Source organism: Alligator mississippiensis, chromosome 1 (genome assembly GCF_030867095.1).
Source record: "Alligator mississippiensis isolate rAllMis1 chromosome 1, rAllMis1, whole genome shotgun sequence".
Taxonomy (NCBI): domain Eukaryota; kingdom Metazoa; phylum Chordata; order Crocodylia; family Alligatoridae; genus Alligator; species Alligator mississippiensis.
The window spans coordinates 252859757-252878875 of NC_081824.1; the positions used below are offsets into that span (position 1 = coordinate 252859757).

Sequence of the window (19119 nt, forward strand, 5' to 3'; positions counted from 1 at the left end):
GATCAGGGGGAAAAAAAGATTCCGTGGGAATGGCTTCCCCAAAGAGGTTCTTAACAGGTGAGATTAGAAAACCTCACCAATTTGGGCCAAGCAGGAGCCAAAATTATCAAGGAAAACATAGGTTGGAGAATGTTATCTTTCAATAACTCTTAATCCTATATACTATCCCCAAATCAAGGGCTCATCCCCAAAAATACATTTCTGACTACCCTGTTCAACAGTCTGGACAGAAACCAGAGGGTATTTGCAATCAACTGGCTGTATAACACAGAAAGTATAAGAACCATTCTTATACTTCTTCCGAACAATAGATGGCCTCCTTAAATATTAAATAACATACTTTAAAAACATAGTCAAGGTAGAACTACCGTTCTCAGGCTGTGGCCTATAGGGAGCTCTGTCTGTGGTCCACAGAAAAAGGGCTGGCCAAGTATTTGTGCCTTCTCTAATTTCCAGGTGCCACCTTGCATTAAAAATAAATATTTTAATATTAGTTTTCTGTCTGAGGAGTGGCAAACAAAAGGGGAGATGGCATTTATGCAAATCTCATACAAATCTCTCAGTTCTGTACCACAATTAGACTCCATTTCTTTAGAATGCCCAAGCTCATGTTGGCCATTCCTATGCTATGGAACAGTCAAGTGGTTACAGCTGCATTTGGCTGCAGAATCTCTTGGTCAGGGGCAGGCGATTATTTTGGTCGGAGGGCCGCTTACTGAGTTTTGGCAAACTATCAAGGACCTCATGACAGGCAGCCCAGGGCAGATTAATATTAATTTTCTAAACGTTTTAGGGGCCCCGCAGGCTGGATAGAATGGCCTGGCGGGTCACATTTCGCCCAACCCTGCTCTAGGTTCTACTAGTCTAGTCTGCTCAGGAATGCAGTCATAAAGCACTCTGATGCTTTCTTTACACAAAGGGGAAAAAAGTGACCTATCAATTTTCCTTTTCAAATTACTGGTCACTTTCAGTCATAAAATATTTCTACCAACAGCACCCATTCATTCATCGCTGGTGAAAACACAGTGATACAACAGAAGAGTTACTATCAAGTGTTGGAGGAGTGGAGAATTTAGGAGTTTGGTTGCTGCTCTACCCTAAATTTCAATTAAATTTTGTCCTGACCCTCCAGGACAGAGGAAATGCATCCTGTCCCTTGTGCCAGAAGTCTCAAAAACTCCTCCAATACCCCAAATCCCAAACTGGTTTATAGACCTTCCTGAGTTCCAAAAGCCTTTAATGCTCACTACTTCAGCCAGCTAAAATAGGTATATTTCTCATCCTTTTCCCCTGCCAGTTTCATTGTACTTATGAATGTGGCCAATATAAATTTCCACAGTACAGCATACAGCAGAAACTCGTACAGGAAAACATTCTAAATTTGCAATTTACATTTCATTTTCTTGGTCCCAAAGTGCTTCTGGAATCTGCCTCTAGGTTTCCTTGGTAAAAAGCATCATGAGACCAGAACAACATTCATGGCATCTGCTCATTCGATGTCACTCTACAACACACTTCCTTTCAGGATTCTATGTGCCTCCTCCTCTCCTCACCAGAGGCATAACAATGAGTTTCTGCACCTCATGTGGCAGTGGCAGCTGTCATTCTCTAAATTAGCATGCAGAGTGAGGGCCCTGGTTGCCCACCCCTAGATGCATTCTTGCTCCTCATTTGGTGATGAATTCACACCGTTCTCTCCTTCACCAACCTGTTAGAATCTATGTTCTTAGACTGTCACAGAACGTCCCATCTAGCGCTATCCTGAAATTACTGCTCTTTGGATATCTACCTGCTATTGTGTCTTTTCAGGTGAAGAGTTTACCACACAGTGGAGTGCATCTCATTTTTAATGGGCAAATTTACCTTTTTAATACTTATATTCAGGGAGCTGTATGCCTGTATATAGTTTTCACTTTCTACAATCTGATCACTTAGGATTTCCCTGCGCACAGTAGTCAGTCAGAGAAGTGCTTCAGGAACCTACTTCTGCTGAGCTAAAAAGCCAATCTCAAATATTGTGCACTGAAAGTATACACTCTGCCTGCTACAAGGGAGAGAAACATTAGCACCGATGCTCCATCTTTTCAGCTATAGGTTCAGACTAAAAACCAAAAAGATGTATGGTAGAGGCTTTTAAAAACTGTACAAAGTATAGGTGCTCTTGATAATTATTTCTCTTCTTGAATTTTGCTTTTTTCTACCCAATTACACTGCAACAGAATCATTGGTCAAACAGAGTGCACGGATGCTATGCAATTACTAACTCGGAGACAACCTTCCTGAACTGAGTAGGTTACACTCTGAAATTAATGAAAGGTACCTAATGCAAACTTTGGCTAAATCTATGAAGTCCTGTTGACAAACACCCTGACAGCTACAGAGCATCTATTTTTTTTTTTTTTTGGTCTTTTCACCTCATCAGACCAAGCCAATATCAAGGCAAAGCATCCTCACTTATTCAATTTAGGTAGAACTATTCAATTATTAAATGGTGCCTGTATTTTCAGTTTTCTAAGGGGCATACATAAGACTTATTGAACTATGCCACCCCAATATATAGGTTACATAAGAAAGCTAATAAAGTCTTTGCATATTATATGTATATTATACATAATCATAGATATTAATCACCTCATACATCATTGAAATGTGTCCACCTCTGCAGCTTAATTTGGCAGCAGCTCATTACAGTTTACGACAGGTTGTGAATACTGCCACATCTATAAAGTATTGGAAGAACTTAGGGATGCAGAATGTACTTCGCCAGATGGGGATTTTGCTGTTATATGAGGGAACACATTGCACCAAAACCACTCTGGGATCCTAAAATGGTCACAAATGCCAATACCTGCAATTTTAAATCTCATCCAAAATAAATAAATCCAGTACTGAGAGAAGCACTGAACTGCACTGGGATGGCTGATTTAAGCAGCAACTAAAAAAGAAAACTACTCCTTATGTAATCACTAACACTACCTTCATAGGCTCTCATGTTCTCCTTTTAAATTTCTCATTTAAGTACCAGTTCCATTTGAACCTATGTAACTTGTGAAATCTAAACATGGTCAAAGGCTAATAGACTACAGGGCAGCACACAAATCTGCTCCCAGCAGCATTTTAATTTTTCTAGCTAGAGTCCAGGTAGCAATAGGTGTTGCTACCTATACTGAAGTTACCCGATGATAGCTCATTGTTTTTACTTTCTTTTTAAAGTGTAAAACAATAGTTTGGGTTAAAATTTTGCCCACAGTGGGCATCTCCCTCAGGCTGAACAATTATACAAGGTTTTGGTCAAAGACGTTGATGGTTTCTCAGACTGAGGACGGGGTGGGGAGGAGGAAGGAAGACACGACAAATTTTGCCCATGTTGAAAACAAAAATTCCTAAGATCTTTTCTTCATAGTGCTCTGGTTTCCATACATGTTGGAACAGAGGCTTAAAACTTGTCTTGGATAGTGGCTTGCAAAGAATGCCCCTATTACCATACCTGTGAAAGTCTGCCCCAGCCTTATCAAGGCTTTGTAGTTTGGGGTGTCTAGATTGTAGTCCAAGGACATGACCACAGCTTGTGAGGACATGCCAAACCAGGAGTCAACTAAACAGCTTAGGCATTAACCAACCACAGAGTCAGTGCTGACAGCATATAGCTCAAGAAAGACTTGAAACCTACCCAGGACCCTGGAAAAATGTTCCAGCTGCTAGACCACACCAAACTGTGCTGTGGTAACTCCAATTATCACTTGACTGAACTTTCTGGTTTTTGCTCAGGCAAGACTCCATGAGCCCCAGAAATGAGACAGTATTGGTACAGAGAAATAGTTAGCCACGTTAGTCTGAAGTCAGGCAGAAGGCAGGGTAGATTTACACTTTATGGACTAATTCAAAGAGGCATAAGCTTTTGTAAAACCACAGCTTGCTTTGTCAGATACTATGATGAGACTTCATGAAACAGAGTGGGATTAAAATACAAAGGGTAGGGAAGGCAGCAGGAAAAAGGAAGGGGATACTGCTGAGAAAGGCAAGGTGGATAGGAGAGAGAAAAAATAGAGCAATTGACTCACTGAGAGATGGAGTTATAAAACCTAATCTAGATAATGAGATAAGAATCCATAGTCTTGGGTTAGGCATTACTTAACACAATCCAGCCTGTGCATAAATTTTTGTTCTTCACCTTCCCATTCAAGTTCGTATTTTTTAAAGTTTTGTTGTCTAAGAACATCTATGAGGTCAATGATGGAATGTCCAGGAAGGTCAAAGTGTTCTGCCACAGCTTGCATCTCTTTCTGGAATTGGTACCAGATGGGTATTCATTCATTCTTTCATGCAGGGATCACCTCACCTCTTCAGTGTAGACAGCATAGGGGCAATGTAAGCAGGTGATGGCATTGGTAAAGGAGCAGGTAAATGAATCTCAGAAGTTATAATCAGTTCCTTTTATTTGGTCCTGTGGCCTATGTTGATGAGGGGGCACAGCTTGCATCTGGGTCTGGAGCAAGATCTGGCACCTTGGTGAAAAGAGGAGTTAGGCAGTCTGTTACTGAAGAAATGCTGGTTTGGGGGGGTGGGGCAGGACAAATTTGTGCCTCATAGGTACTTTGAGATGGTAGTCATTTCTAGAGGGGTCAGAGGTCATACCTTGAGGTGTTCAAGATGGGGAACATAGGTGACAACCAAAGGGACTCTGTTGTCTTTGTCCCAGGCCTGGTATTGTATCTGGTCAGTATGAGGTCCAAGTCAGGTTGTCTTAAATTTGAGTGGTTATAGTTTTAGGATTGTATTTGTCAGTGTAGGAGTCCCTGGCTCCAGAGCCTTAAGATGTGCCTTCCAGTCAGTATGATCAGAGCAGATACAGCTGTAATGTAGAGCTTGATGGATGTAGTGCTTAGGATGAGAGCTGCTGACATGGAGGTAGCTGTAGCAGTAGATTGGTTTCCAATATAAACATGGTGATGATATGGCCATTGCAAAACTTTCATAATGATGTCCAAGAAAGAAATGTTCTGGGTGGCGTATTCCAGAGTCGATTTGATGGAAGGGTGGATGCTGATGAAGTCTTGGTAGAACTTCTCTAGAGGTCCCTCCCTGTATGTCCATATGATGATGTCATCAGTGTACCATAAGTATAACAAGGGGAATGGAGGCCAGCTGTGGAAGAAGTGGACTGCAATGTCTGTCAAATACATTAGCCCACTGGGGGGCCATAAGTATGCCCAGGGGAGTGCTGCTCATTTGTAGGTACAGAAAGTCCTCAAACCTAAAGTAGCTGCGTGTGAGTACAAAGCGGAAGACTGATTGAAACAGAAGCAGTGATCTTGTCAGGGATAATGTTCTGTATGGTGTGTAATCAGTCCTCACAGGGGATGCTAATGTACAAAGATGTAACATCCATGGTAACTAATATGGTGGTAGCTGAAGTTCATCAGCAGAGGCTAGTTTCTTTAGAAAATCTGTGGTATCTTTCAAATAGCTGGCAGCTCCCAGAGTGTAGGGGAATAGCACTGAGTCAACACAAGTAGTGTGCGCATGCACACCCCCCCCCCCAAACACTGTACATACACATACATTTCGTCAGTTTTACCATCAAAGGTCTCCCTGCACCATGGTCTGGAAGCTAACAAATGTGATCCAGCCCAAGAGTAAAGGGACTTAAAAGGACTTCACTTTTAGTTGCTGCTATGGGTAAAGGCAAGACTGTGCTGAGATTGGGACTGGGACTTGGAGCAGGAAATCTATTTCTCCCAAGCATCAGGGTTAAAAAGCTGGGACCAGACTGTACAAAGAGACTGGAACAAGAAATCAAAGAGTGCACTAGGGAAAGGAGACTGAGGTAGGAAGAGAAGTTGCAGTGGGAGACCAGAAGCCACTGGGGAGTGTGGGGAGATCAAAAGGAGTCAACTGGAGAGAGTTCACTGTTAAGTGTGAGCAGCAGAGATGAGGACTGCATAAATAAGGGAAGAAATAGGCTACAAGTAACAGCACAGAAGGGGTTAGGCATGGAAGGGAAGAGCCAGAATGTTCTGTGTCCACGGGCACATGGAAAGTTCCTAGACTCTCAGGTCTTGCTATTCCTCTGCTTGTAACCAGTAGGTGCAGTGGGAAGAGGAAGAGGCGGCAAAGATTCTGGACATGTCCTGTTCACCCTTACTCTCAGCATCCACTTTCCACCATTTTGAAGAAGCATACTGGGCTAGATGGATCTCTGGCTTGACCTAGTAAATGGCAGTTCTTATACAGCTCTGACTTACTAGAAAATGTGGAAGTCTTCAAGAGCTGGCCCATGGGAAGCTTTAAGCCTTTATCAAGTACCCGCTTAGCAGGTTCCACCACTCTGGGTAAATCATTTGGATATCAATGCAATGTTGCACACAGAATTTTGTTTCTTTACTTTGCTTTTTAAAATACCTAGCAAGTCCCACACCCCCCTCCATCCCAACTACATAAAATAATATAATAGGTAGTTCACAAAGTCAAGCATTGACAGTTATGAAATGTCAAAATTAAAGATGCTTTTACAGCCATTTTTAGTCTTTTACATTCACACTGTTACCCTCAATAATTAAATGCCTGCATTTTACTGATTTCCATAGGTACCCTTCCTCATTCAGTGCCCACCATGAACAGGTTATGGACATGACTTGGGACTGTTTGAGGATGGAAGCTGTTGGCTGTAAGACCCATACCTTTGACTACAGAAGGGAAAAGTGTGCAGCGAAGGAGGCAGGAACTGCAGGAAGAGAAGCAATGGTCTGTTGGTTAAGGCAGTTGAACAGCAAACTAAATTCTGTCCCCGTTTCTGCCACAGTTCCGGTAACATGCTTGACAAGTTGCTTAAGCCATGAACTTTTTAGATATGATCAGTACTGGCATGATTTGTTTTCTGGGTACTCAACTTGAGCCTCAGGAGTCTAATTAAACAGTTGCCGCTACATGTGAAGTTAATAGATGTTGTATACAAAACACAAATGGTGTGATACAATTCTAAATATTTTGAAAAGTCAGGTCCTAGTTATTCAGTGATCATCACAAAACAATGGATATTGTTAATGTCTGCCCTGATTCCTCATGTAAAATGGGAATACTATCCCATTCCTCACTTCAGAGGTGACAAGAAAATATTCATCCTTGAGAAGTCCCAAATATTTATCATGGGTGCCCAGAAATATCTCCAAAGAAATTTTCAATTCTGTCTCCACGCAGGGTATAACCAGTATGGAGTAAATAAGACAGGGCCAGGCACTGAACAATGAAAACACCGCAACCATATCAAATAGATATGCATTAAGTGCTCATCATTTTGTGTACTGAACAAGGAAGGGGGCCTGTGGAAAAAGATTATATAATAAAAGACTATCACAATGCATGGGCATGAAGGGGGACAAATTAATGTTGCACAGACAACATGAATTCTATCATTTTCGGACTTTTGAGGGGTTGACATTGCAACATACTTCTAATAGGGCTTCTGTGCATCTGAATACCTGTACCATGCCAGGACAAAAGGAACCTGCATTTTCATATCTATGTTCAAAGAGTGATGCGTTAACCCAAGACCTCCTTGAATTCCATACCTTGATTATTTCCACCAACTGATCCACACCACTGTCACCTGGAAAGATTGGCTGTCCTAGTAACAGTTCTGCCAATACACAGCCTGCTGACCACACATCTGAAAAGAAACAGGAGAAAAAAATTAGTTTCAGAAGTAGGCGTGTACATGAGGTTAGTTACAAAACATATAAAATCCAACACATTTTTATTTCTCTCTCCCTCAAAGCGTTTGCTGATATGCAGTACAAATAAAATAAATAAAGACCATTTGTCAGGATTAAGGACAACAAAAAATCCTTCTTCAAATACACTGGGAGTAAGAAGAGGGCACCGGGTAACGTAGGGCCCCTGCTAGACTCAAATGGCAATCTTGTGGCTATGCCAGATGAGAAAGCCGAAATTTTTAACAAGTTCTTTGCCTCTGTCTTCTTGGACAGGGACCAGGACAGCTCTACCACCACAGGTAGGGGCAATCTTGGGAATAGCACTGCCAGGCCTCGGATCTGCACAGAAGTAGTTAGGGATTTTCTGGAAGGGCTGGATGTTTTTAAATCTGCGGGCCCTGATGCCCTCCACCCACAGGTCTTGAGAGCTGGCGGGGGTCATTGCTGTGCCCTTGGCCCAGCTGTACAAGTGATCGTGGTCCACGGGCCAGGTGCCCGGAGATTGGAAACTAGTTAATGTGGTCCCCATTTATAAGACAGGGAGAAAGGAGGACCCAGGAAACTATAGGCCCATAAACCTCACATTGCTGTTGGGGAAAATCTTTGAAACAATTATCAAGGATCACATCCGTGAGGGGCCAGCAGGGGAGATCATGCCCAGGGGAAATCAGTATGGGTTCATCAAAGGCAGGTCCTGCCAGACCAACCTGATGGCCTTTTATGACCAGGTAACTAAATCCCTGGATGATGGTGTCACTGTGGACGTAGTCTTTCTGGACTTTAAGAAGGCCTTTGACACTATCTCTCACCCCATTCTCATTAATAAATTAAGTGACTGTGGTACTGATGCCTACACAATTGGATGGGTCAAAAATTGGCTGATGGGGCGCATCCAGAGAGTGGTGGTGGACGGGTCATACTCAACCTGGCAGGATGTGAATAGTGGGTTCCCCCAGGGTTCAGTCCTGGGGCCCACACTGTTCAACATCTTAATCAGCAACTTGGACAAGGGGGTGGAAAACATGTCCAAGTTTGCTGATGACACCAAGATGTGGGGAGAGGTAGGCATGCTCAAAGGGAGAGAGAGGCTGCAATTAGATTTAGACAAACTACAGAAGTGGGCAGATGGTAATAGGATGGGCTTCAATGGAGATAAATGCAGGGTGCTGCACCTGGGGAGAAGGAATCCACAGCATACATACAAGCTGGGGAGCTCCCCCCTTGTGAGCACAGAGGCGGAAAGGGATCTTGGAGTCATTATTGACTCCAAGATGAACATGAGCCGCCAATGCCAGACTGCAGCCAGCAAAGCCAGCCATACCTTGTCGTTCATCCAAAGATGTATCTCAAGCCGGTCCAGAGAGGTGATAGTCCCCCTCTATGCAACATTGGTCAGGCCACAATTGGAGTACTGCGTCCAGTTCTGGGCACCGCACTTTAAGAAGGATGTGGCCTGCCTTGAGAGGGTCCAGAGGAGGGCCACCCACTTGGTTGGAGGGCAACAGGGCAGGCCCTACGAGAAGAGGCTGAGGGACCTGAACCTGTTCAGCCTCAGCAAGTGGAGACTAAGGGGAGATTTAGTGGCTGCCTACAAACTCGTTAGGGGATATCAGCAGCAAATAGGAAGGGCCCTATTCCCCGCAGCAGCAACTGGGGTGATGACAAACAATGGCCAGAAGCTGCTGGAGAATAGGTTCAGGTTAGAGATTAGGAGGCACTATTTCACTGTCAGGGTGGCTAGGATCTGGAACCAACTTCCTAGGGAAGCGGTCCTTGCTTCAACCTTGGATAAATTCAAAAGGAAGTGGGACAAACACCTGTCTGGGGTCGTGTGATCCCAGTGTGTGTTCGTGCTGGGGGGGGGGCACGGCGGCGTGTGGCAGGCAGCAGACTAGATTATCTGTTCAGGTCCCTTCTGACTCCAAACTACTATGAAACTGGTCTCCCAGGTCATGCAAATCTAAGAGCATGTCACCATGCAGCCATGCATGTCACCATGCACCATGCTTTTCACCATAGTGAAAAGCAGTCCTGCACAGGGGTACATGAGCAAGCTTGAACACCTCTACTGTGTGTTGCAATTATGCCATATAGACACACCCTAAGCACTGAGCACTACTATAAGAACCAGAGATATTATATGTCTAACATCACTCTCATTTAAAAATATTAGAACACGCACAAACATGGACTTGATACAAACATATACACACAAAAGGATCAAAATCATCAACTGAAATTATTCAATCTCCTGTCCTGTTTTATAACAGGACTAAAGAAACGTGCACCTGTGGGACAAGTAAAGACATTTCTATCGTGGAATAGAAGGCGTTTGCTGTCTTTTTATCCGTTGGTACAGACTCAGTGATGATCAATGTATGTATAAACATTTACATATACTAAAAGATGAATCAGACTTTCAATTACTACTGACATTAAATAACAGGAAATGTTTTTGCACAATGGCATCAGAATTGGCCTGTTCTATCATGTAAAAACAGCTCAAAATTTGACCTACTTTGAACGGTTAAAGTTAACGATCAGTGCAGCGAAAAGTAGGTAATGCACTATAAAATTCCCACTATCACTTACTGCTTGCTAACTTCCCAGTTCAGCGAATCTCTAACATTCATATATTGGCAACTTTTACTCTCAAAGCCGTTTACAATTATTACATGAAATATTCAGATAAGAAATCTCTATATTCTAAAAGCCCCTTCAAATATATGCCTCTTCAACTTAAGTATTTTAAATCATCACAATTGCTAAAAAGAATACAAGACAACATGATTTCTATTTGTCCCTACTCTGGAGCTGAAATTCACTATTCAGAAGTAGTCGCTCAAACTGCATTGACATTGATGCACCTGCACAGAGAGAGCAAGCAAACAGGAAACCCCTGCAATTGTGAACTAAAACAAAAAAACCTGTGGTCTTGAAATTTAGGGGTAAAGTGATGACAGGAACATCGCAAAGAACAGAAAAATAGGGAAAAGTTTAATTTTAAGTTTCTAAAAAAAAAATGGGGATTACAAAAAAAATTGGAAAAATATCTTCAGTCCTCCAATATCTTACTGGAGGTGCACCAATATATCAGTCCATATTGGACTGGCACCGATAAAGGGAAAGCTGACATTATCAACAACCAGCTTTTTTGACTGGTGTAGCAATAAGGTCACCAATAAACGCTGCATGCATGTGCACATGCGCAGTGTGTACACAGCTAATAATGCGGCCAGTCAGCTTGGAGAGCAGCATCAGGTCAGTAAGTCTGCGTGGGAGGCTGAAGGGTGGGAGATCGAGGCCCCCCATGATGAGGGACGGAGTGGGGCAGAGGCAGGGGTTGCCCAGCCAGGGTGGTGCGCGGGACAGAGCCACAGGTGGTTCATCCAGGGGTGCGGGTAGGGGTGGTGGCTCCCAGCCACTGCATGCACCTGTGGGAGAGGCATGGGGGGCATGTGCTTCCCCCCCCCGGATTTGGGGGGGGGGGGAGAGGGTAAGCTGCTCACTGCCAGCTCAGGGCCTGGCCTGTGCCAGTTTCTTCCGGGGGGGGGGGGGGGGGGGGAGAGAAGAAAAGGCTGGGCCAGGGCAGGCAGCAGTGGCACAGAGGGGGGGCTATAGCCACCCAAAAATTTTCCATAGCCTTGCCATAGTTCCACTCTCTCCCAGTGCCACCACCACCTGCCCTGACCACAGCCCCAACCCAGGCGCCCTTACTGGGAAGAGGCCAGTGCAGCCCCTGGCCCCAAATCTGCAGTGGGCAGCCCACCCTCACCTCACACACAAATCCAGGGGGCATATGTCCCCCATGCCACCCCCAGGGCTGCGTGCAGCAGCAGGGAGCTGCCCCCACCACCCGGGCACTCCCCAGACGAGCAGCCCATGGCTCTGTCCCTTGCCCTGCCCCACACCAGCTAGGCAGAGCCTGCCCCAGCCCCACTCCCTCCCTCACCATGGCGGCTTTGACCTCCTTCCCCACACCCCTTCCCTTCCATAGATTTACTGGCCGGATGCTGCTCTCCAAGCTGCTAGGCTGCATATCGGCTATCGTATTGGTATTGGCTCACATGGCTGGTTAATAATTGGCCATAGGTATCGGCCAAAAAAATCTTTATCAGTGCACCCCTATAACTTACATTAATATAATACATCTTTTATCCCAGAGTGAGTTATGTTCTTACATGCTTAAGTATTTAACTCACTCTGAGAAAAATGGAAATTAGATTTATTTATACATTTTACCTTTAGTGATTAGGTATCAACAGACACAGTCAAGAAACACAGCTGCCTCTGAGATGCAAAGCTGCGCGCTTCTGAACTGCTGCAACAGTATTACACATCAAATGCAAGTAGCAGGTGAAGAATCTCCCCATAGTTTGTTAAAACTGCAGCAACACTTGCAATTTGCAGCATTTGGGGTTAAGTGAATAAGCAATCCAGTTCACAGGACAGCCACTGTACCAAAATTAACCACCCACTCCCTATGAACAATGCTGGGGGGCCTTTAATGCCTGCAAAGAAAGATCAGGATCAATTTAAAGCTCAGCTGAAAAATCCAACTGTGTTTTATAATTTTGCAGCTCCTTCTCTATTCCTGCTGCCAACCCTCAATACAAGATGAGAGGAAGGGTGGGTCGTTCAAGGCCTGATTTCACCCAGTCCTCAAACTGGAGTCTTGCAATGTATAAATTTAGTTGGGCTCAGGAAATACAGGCCATATATTAGAGCAGGAGTGTCAAACATATGGCCTCTAGGCTCGATGTGGCCCGTGGAGCCATAGGATTTGGCCCATGGATCTGACTGACCCCACGTCGGAGCTAGTTTGATGCACAGGCAGTACCCAGCACCACAGGCACTGCAGGCAATACAGTAGCACGTTGGTCTGGGGCATGTGCTGCATGTGGTGTCCTGTTGAACCAGTTGGTACTAGCTCCAGGGCTGGCTCCAGGGCTAGTTTGGATCGGACCATGCCAAAGCCAGCACATGGGGCCAGTTTGGCAGGGCACAGCATCCAGCGTGCTGGTCAGAGACGACTGTAGCAGGGTGCGGGACTTGGGTCAAATCAGCTTGTGCGGGGCCCAGCAGTAGCGGGCAGCAGCCAGACAGAGCCGGCTTGGCTCTGCAGGGCCCCCAGCAGTCGCCCCAATTCACCCCCACTAGGGACAGCCTTAGTACTGGTACTCTGTGCAGTGGGGACCCAGCATGTGCTGTGTGCAGCGCATACCAACACTGCTTTGGGACATGCACTGCTTGCAGTGTGTGGGCTGGATCCAGTGCCATGGATCCTGCCCATGGCACAGAGGTCCAGCACTGGGTGTACACTGCATGCTCTGGTCCTGCTGTACCAGCCCTGCACGCTGGCTCCAGTGCACACAAGATGGCCTAGGACCCAATCTAGGCCAGACCTGGAGCCAGTGGGCATCAGATGAGGACTGACAAAGTTCATGGACAACATTAAACTACGGGTTAAGGTGGTCACACTGGAGGACAGGCTGGGGATACAGACTGACCTGGACAGGCTTGCAAGGTGGACAGAATAAAACCTGATGGCATTCAGTATAGAGAAGTGCACGGTGCTCCACCTTGGGAAGAAAAACCAGCAGCTTACTTATAGGCTCAGCAGTGCTAAGCTTGCTAGCACCATGACTGAAAGAGACTTGGGGGTCTTCATAGTTGATAGGGTCGGAAGGGACCTGAGCAGACCACAAAGTCATGGCAGGAAAGAGTACTGGGGTCAAATGACCCCAGCAAGGTGTTCATCCAGCCTCCTCTTAAAGACCCCCAGGGTAGGAGCCAGCACCACTTCGCTTGGAAGTTGGTTCCAGATCCTAGCCACCCTGACAGTGAAGTAGCACCTCCTGATATCTAGCCTGAATCTACCCTCTACCAGCTTGTGACCGTTATTTCTTGTCACTCCCGGGAGTGCTCGGGGGAACAGGGACACTCCCAATGCCTGCTGGTCCCCCCAATTAGTTCGTAAACAGCCACTATATCTCCCTCAGCCTTCTGTTGTGGAAGCTGAACAGGTTCAGGTCGCTTAGCCTCTCCTTGTAGGGCCTGCCCTGCTGACCCCTGATCACGCGAGTGGCCCTCCTCTGGACCCTCTCCATGTTGTCCACATCCTCCTGAAGTGCAGCACCCAGAACTGGACGCAGTACTCCAACTGTGGCCTGACCAGTGTCGCATAGAGGGGGAGGATCACCTCCTTGGACCTGCTCGAGATGCATCTGTGGGTGCATGACAAGGTACAGTTAGCCTTCCTGACCGCATCCCCACACTGTCGGCCCATGTTCATTTTGGCATCAATAATGACTCCAAGATCCTTTTCTGCCTCTGCACTGTCTTGATTGACCACATGATGAACATGAGCCACCAATGCGATGCCATAGCCAGCAAAGCAAACCAATCTCTGGCATGCACCCACTGATGCATCTCAACCAAAATCAGGAACGTCATCCTCCCACTTTACTTGGCTTTAGTGAGGCCGCAGTTGGAGCACTGCGTTTGGTTTTGGGCCCCCTACTTCAGGAGGGACATGGCCAAGTTTGAGAGAGTCCAAAGGAGAGCCACCTGCATGATCAAAGGCCAAGAGAGCACGCCTTACAAGAATAGGCTGAGGGACATGGGACTCTTTAGCCTAGAAAAAGAAGGCTCAGGGTGAATTTGGTGGCAGCCTATAAGTATATAAAGGGTAAGCACCAGGATCTGGGAGAACAGCTGTTCACCAAGGCTCCCCAAGGGATAACACAGTTTAACAAACTTCTGGAAGGCCAATTTAGACCGGACATAAGGAAAAACAGTCCAAGTGTCCAGGGACTGGAACAGACTCCCCCTCATAGGTAGTGCTAGCACCTACTCTGGACTCATTCAAAAAACATCTGGATGCTTATCTTGCTGGGATCATTTGACTTCAGCAGACTTCCTGCCCATGGCAGAGGGGCTGGACTCAATCTTGCGAGGTCCCTTCCAGCCCCATATGTCTATGAAATTTATGAAATACTGAAATCTGAGTGGCTAAACAAAACAATAAGGTTTGGCAGTCACAGGTAGAGACAGATGCTCTCTTGTGAAGTAGCTTTACTCTTTATGGTTCTCCAAATCAATGATTTGTTCAATCAGTGCAAACCTGGTTTTGATGCACTCCCAGTTTTCATACAATCTATGCCAAATGGAGACGCAAGTTGTTAATATAGTGTCAATGACTAGGAAAACACCATAGATTCTCTTCAGACTCCTACCTGACTGTAACCATGCTTTCAGACGAAGAATGTCATGAGGACAAACACCATAGCCCTCCATTATGTTTAAATGAGGCAGCTTGGAAGCACACATTCACTGTTGCTGCCGTTTTAAATGTTCTGTAAGGAAACTTCTTATTATCTGGTATGACTCTGATCAGTCTAGTATTGCTGCAACCACTGAAGATCAATTCAAGGATAGGAAGAACCCTGAGGAATGCAGGTTTGTTAATTAGGAAATATTTTATTGAAAATCTTGTTTATGAATTATCTTGCTATTTAGAACACAGATTTCCATTCTCCCACAATGAAGGGGAGTAAGGACACTTCCCCTTTGAAACATCTGTCACAAAGCAAGGTTTGTTTGGTAATATTTGATATGAACAAACCTTGCAACTGTATAGCTGGTCCAACAAAAAAAAGTATTACCAAACACATCTTGCTTCTCAAATTCCCCAGTCCCTAGTTACAACCCTATTATTTTTAAAGAAGTAATCCTCCATCCCTAACCATAAAACAACACTGAACATAGCACTGATTACTGCCAGAAGCAAGTCACCTGAAACGAATTCAGTTTGCCAACAATGTATCTAGCTCACAATGAGTTTATCCTGTAAAGGGTATACGATCCGACATTGTGACTACAGCTGATTGTAGGTTTCCAAAACCTGATTTAAAAGCAAAAATGTGACTATTTTCATGAATTCATGGTCATATTTATAGGAACATCAGATTCAGTAATCTCAGTCACGAAAATTTAAAGGCATTGGATGATTTATTTTATTGTGCGACAGTAAGTTAACTGTGATAAATTAAGAATTATGTCTTTTGACTAAGCAATGTCAGGCAAAACATGACCTTGAAATACAAAATGAATCTAAATGTGTCTCTATTTAGCAATTTTTGCCATATAAGGCATTAACAATTGGGACTGTATGGACTATACAGAAAAAGATACCAGCAACATACAAGTGTTTTATTTATTGGAGAAAGATAATGCCATTCTCTGCAGACCCCTCTTAATTATTACACAGTCTTTAAATTATAACAAAAGCATATGTTGCCATCAGTCTGCATCAAAAACTAGGTACATTTGGAAATATTACAGGAAATGTTCCACATTTACTAATTAAATCTCAGCTATGATGGCATCTTGTAGCTAACCAGGAAAATTAATGAAATATGTTTTATTTGACGAGCACTACTGCCACTTTTAAAAACCTACCCAAACTAAATTATGTACATATAATTCCTGAACAAGCTATTTGGTTAGATGTTCCTGAGACTCTTCAAATTCAGAACTTTTTTTTTAGTTTTACTTAAAGCAACAGGTTTATCACTATCAGCTGTCTGGGTTGCCGGATATATAGTAATTTATCTCAATCTAAGCTGATTAAATTGTCTCTGTTTTGAATGCGACTGCCACTGAAAAATGGGCAAAAACTGAACTTTTTCTTGCCATTTGAGTAGGAAAGATTTGTCATGCTGGTCTGTAAAAAGTTATACAAGTGAATAAGTATAGGCTAGGATGAAAGCTGTTTCTTGGTACAAAATATGACTGCAGATTAAATACATCTATTAAAAAAAAAATCCCTACTATTTACTGGGCACCTAAATATAGCCAATCTGATCAAAGTTTCTATTTCTGGGAGACTACAAAATTGACAATGAAGAGCAAACTTGGTGTACATCAGCTTTATCCTCTCAGTTTTCCTCACCAGTGTTCAGAAGCTGTAAATACTGGCCAAATCACAGGGTTGTGCTTGTCATCACATGTGCCATGTTCCTTATTTTCTCTTCCTGCTCCCTTCTTAGAACCGCTTTAAAAACAGTTGATGTCAAAACTTTACCTCATACCTGACTCCTCCCAAACAGACTCTTTTTTCCCCTTCAAAGTAGATGCCATCATTCTCCCACGTAACCTTAGTACTCTCTAGGAAAATGACTGGGCAACTCCAAGTGACCCTTTATTTTTGGGCAGGCAGAACAGAAACCTGTGATACAGCCATGACAATCAATCTTTCCCTGCCAGTGGCTATTAATGTTCTCTCTGGAACGCTCTCAATTCAGTTCCTCACTTGCTGTGCAGGCACAGCAGTACAAGCCTTGGCTACTCTGCAAGTAGAGAACTGCGGGTCTGTGCCCAGTTCACGGTACCCTCATCTGACCCGTTACAATGCACATGAGATCACGTTGTGCCGACACAGCAGCTTCTCACAGTATGCTCATGCGTGAACAGGACTTGCGCATTCACTCTTACCCCATGACCTGACTGTTTGTGTCGCTGCATTCCAGGAAAATCTGGGCAGCAATCCCACAATGTCTCGGCAGGAGACAGAGTGCTCAGAGGGCAAGCATACAGAGCGCAATCAGCAGCACATGGGGGAAAACCTTGCAGAGGGGCCAACTGACCAGAGAGCCATGCAGAAAGAGGCCTAGAAAGACACTTGTGCGCACATAGCTGAGATCTACTCTACAATGCAGAAGAAAAGAAAAAAGAATTCTTGTTAACTGCTTAAGCAAAGACAACCGTTTCCAGATAAGTTGCTGGTAGAGGCAAAAACCTGCTGGCTGCCACAGTCACAGAGTATTAATAATGTGCCTGGAGAAATCGAACATTCACAGCTGGCTCAAGCTCTGGCCCAGATCCTAAAAGCTGTTTAGAGGTCTAACTCTCACTGACTTTAGGACCTCAGTCTCAGAAGTTAAACTTCTAATAGAAGCAGCAGCAGATGCAGGATCACAGTTCTTAATCAGATGATAATAGTACTCCATTATCAGCCCATTTCTTAAGTCTTTAGCTATGTCAGCAACCACAATAATTTTAAGGAGTAGATGTTACTGTCCATCTCATTATTTAAATACTGTACTCAGGTCTGATGAATGCAGCTAACTGTAGTAACGATGAGCACCAACATGTATTACAAAATACCATTAATGTCTAGGGCCCTGTATGAAACTGAAGCTGTCACAGCCAACAGAAGCTTCCAGTACAGGAGAACCCAAATTCATTAGCTCCCTTCCACTTCCCCCATCCAGTGAAGATGAGTATTTGAAAACCAACCAGAGATATATATACAACCACAGCAAACAGCTGTATGGGACTGCTGAGGCATTCAGCTGAGTGGGAGGCAGTCTCTCTTGAAGTTGTTTGCTGTGGCTTTTGCTGTGTGGCTTGTTCTTCATACCACATCCCACTGTGAAGTCATTGACTTGGAAACCACCCCAATACAAATGACTTGGGTTCTACCACATAAGAACAAGAAACAAAGAACACAGGGGAGAGCACCTTTGACAGGCAGAGAAGATAAAGGTGACCACTGGATCGATGAGACATTGTGTGTGGTCACCTGGGCACCCTGAGGATCTGTGGCAGTAATTTTATATTGTACTTCATAAACCCCCTTTAAACCCTGAGGAAATCATTTGAAGGTAGGGGCAGTTCATTTTTCTCTCCTTTCTGTAGTATTTGGGGGGAGGGGAGAGAAAATGACCTGCCTTGGAGGCTCTGCTAGGCTCATGTTAGTTACAACGATGCATTCAGTAATTAGCAGGTAGTCTGCAAACTATACTGAAGACAACCAGGCTCAAATCATTTGTTGGCTACAGGACAGAACATGACTAATAGAGGAAAGGAGTATGATGCACTCCAGCTGGACGGTTACTTCCATGCCATTGCAGAGTCACTGTACATTTGGGTTTTCATGCATTGATTCAGGGGTGATGCATAGGGGGTGCATGCAGGTGCATGTGCACCCCTTGAGCGTGGTGGTGCACACCCTGCAAAAAGGCGCCCCTGAATCACCACTCGCCACCCCACCGGCAGCGTCTGTGGGCAGTCCACAATCACCCTTGGCTGCTGCTGCCAGCAGTGCCTGAGGGTGGTCGCCCCCACCCCCCAGCACCGCCATGCCCCCCCAGCTCCTGGAGGCACACGCCATTTATGCATCGATTCACATGCAGCGCTGCAGCAGTGGTTTGAAACACATCTGGCCTTGGGGTCGTTCTCATGGTGACTATATTACAGCATGTTACTAGAGCAGCCCCCTGTGGTACTACTATAGCTCACAAACAGCTGATGCCTCAGGGATAACCCTGGATAAAAATTACTCTTTTAACATGTTCTGGCTATGAGCAATTGACCTATTTTAGTGGCTTTAATACAACAT

At 44.7% G+C, this 19119-nt stretch overlaps 1 protein-coding gene across 3 annotated transcripts in view; it reads right to left on the minus strand.

The window, feature by feature from the left end:
• The window catches only part of GSK3B (glycogen synthase kinase 3 beta), a 252063-nt gene that overhangs the window by 59241 nt on the left and 173703 nt on the right, over nt 1-19119 (minus strand). For all 3 annotated transcript variants that reach the window (XM_019476256.2, XM_014603981.3, XM_014603982.3), the window contains exon 7: nt 7569-7666. In XM_019476256.2, coding sequence (XP_019331801.2) covers nt 7569-7666 — 98 coding nt within the window. The remainder of the gene's footprint in view (nt 1-7568; nt 7667-19119) is intronic.